The 1,389-nt window shown below is 60.5% G+C and overlaps 1 protein-coding gene across 1 annotated transcript; it reads left to right on the forward strand.

Annotated features, from left to right (window-relative positions):
- The first annotated feature begins 162 nt into the window (after positions 1-162).
- On the forward strand, positions 163-636 carry Tsp_14273 (conserved hypothetical protein). Its single transcript, XM_003370894.1, has one exon. The coding sequence runs from the start codon at positions 163-165 to the stop codon at positions 634-636; it is 474 nt and encodes a 157-aa protein (XP_003370942.1).
- The last annotated feature ends 753 nt before the right edge of the window (positions 637-1,389 follow it).

Consider the following 1,389-nt stretch of genomic DNA (forward strand, 5'->3'; position numbering starts at 1 on the left):
CAGGCGCTTCACTGGGGCGACTGTTGTCTCGTCTGGCCGCTAAACCTCACCCACGACGGGTCCGACAGGGTTCACCCGCAGGTAGACTAACCGCACCCGTAGGCCGCTCGGAGGGCGTCGCAGAAGGCATGAAGCTCGATCCGCTTCACATGGTCCAAAGGTATGGGAACCAGGGCCCGGGGCAGCCGGATGAGGGGGAGGTCGTCCCAGTTCACTCTTTCCAAGCAAGCCAAGGTCTCTCGACGTCTTCTGGGAGTGGTTCGTCCCAATCCAGCCCCCGCTCCCATAACGATTGGAAGAGAATTTTTGCCCGCACGAGGAATGGGGCCAAGCATCCAATCGGGTCGAAGATACCCGACGCGACGCTCAACAGTTGTCGTTTCGTGTCCCCTCCCTCCGGGCGTCTCCTTTCGGGATTTACAAACGTCAGATAGTCTTCGTTACGCTCCCAATAGATTCCTAACGTCTTCCAGGGCCGGCCGCCTGCCCCCATCGTGGTCTTCTCCAGTGGGAGGTCTTGGAGGGCGTCTGGTTCATTGCTGGCCCACTTATGTAACTGGAACCCGCCGGAAGCCAGTAAGGACGACAACTGGTCCACCAAGCTCCGAGCGTCCGCCACCGAGTCGCAAGAAGTAGCTAAATCGTCCATGTACATGTTATTCAATACTTCTTCGGCCGCTCGGGGCGCGGACCCATGATTCTGGTTGGCGTGCAACCGCACGGTCCCCATGGCCAGGAAGGGTGAGCAGGTCAGTCCGAAGCAGACCCGGGTGAGGCGGTACTTGCGGATCTTCTGCTCGTCATCCCGCCAAAGGAATCTGCAGGCGTCTCGATCTTCAGCCCTCACTCGGATTTGCAGGTACATCTTCTCGATGTCGGCCTGCAACCCTACCCGAAGGCGGCGGAAGGAGAGAATTGCACGCAGCAGGTCAATCTGGAGATTCGGTCCCGCTTCCAACTGGCGGTTCAGTGTGATCCCCTTATACGGAGCGGCTCCATCGAACACCACTCGACATTTTCGCTCGTCGCCCGCCCCCTGGTAGACCGCGTGGTGGGGAAGGTACCACGTCCGCCCAAGCGGGCTTGCCTCCGGCGCAGGTTCCGCCCAGCCTTCGTCGAAGTACTGCTTCATGACTGAAGCGTACCGCAAGCGATCTTCTTCGCGTGTGCTCAGGCGCCGCTCTAATGCCAGGAGCCGGCGTCGGGCGTGAGAATAGTTGTTGGGGAGGGCCGGTCCACCGGGCACCCAGGGTAGGCCGACCGAGTACCTCCCCTCGTCCAGATGGAGTTCCTCCTCCAATTTCTTCATCGCCGCTGTTCCATCGGCAGCGGAGTCTTCGGTGGGTGGGAGTCCCAGCGCCTCGATTCCCAGAATCTCCGCAAAGCGTC

Source organism: Trichinella spiralis (genome assembly GCF_000181795.1).
Source record: "Trichinella spiralis strain ISS 195 chromosome Unknown Scfld359, whole genome shotgun sequence".
Classification (NCBI taxonomy): domain Eukaryota; kingdom Metazoa; phylum Nematoda; class Enoplea; order Trichinellida; family Trichinellidae; genus Trichinella; species Trichinella spiralis.

Coding starts and splice junctions, on each gene's coding strand:
- Tsp_14273 (XM_003370894.1), top strand. CDS start 163: ATGGGAACCAGGGCCCGGGGCAGCCGGATGAGGGGGAGGTCGTCCCAG.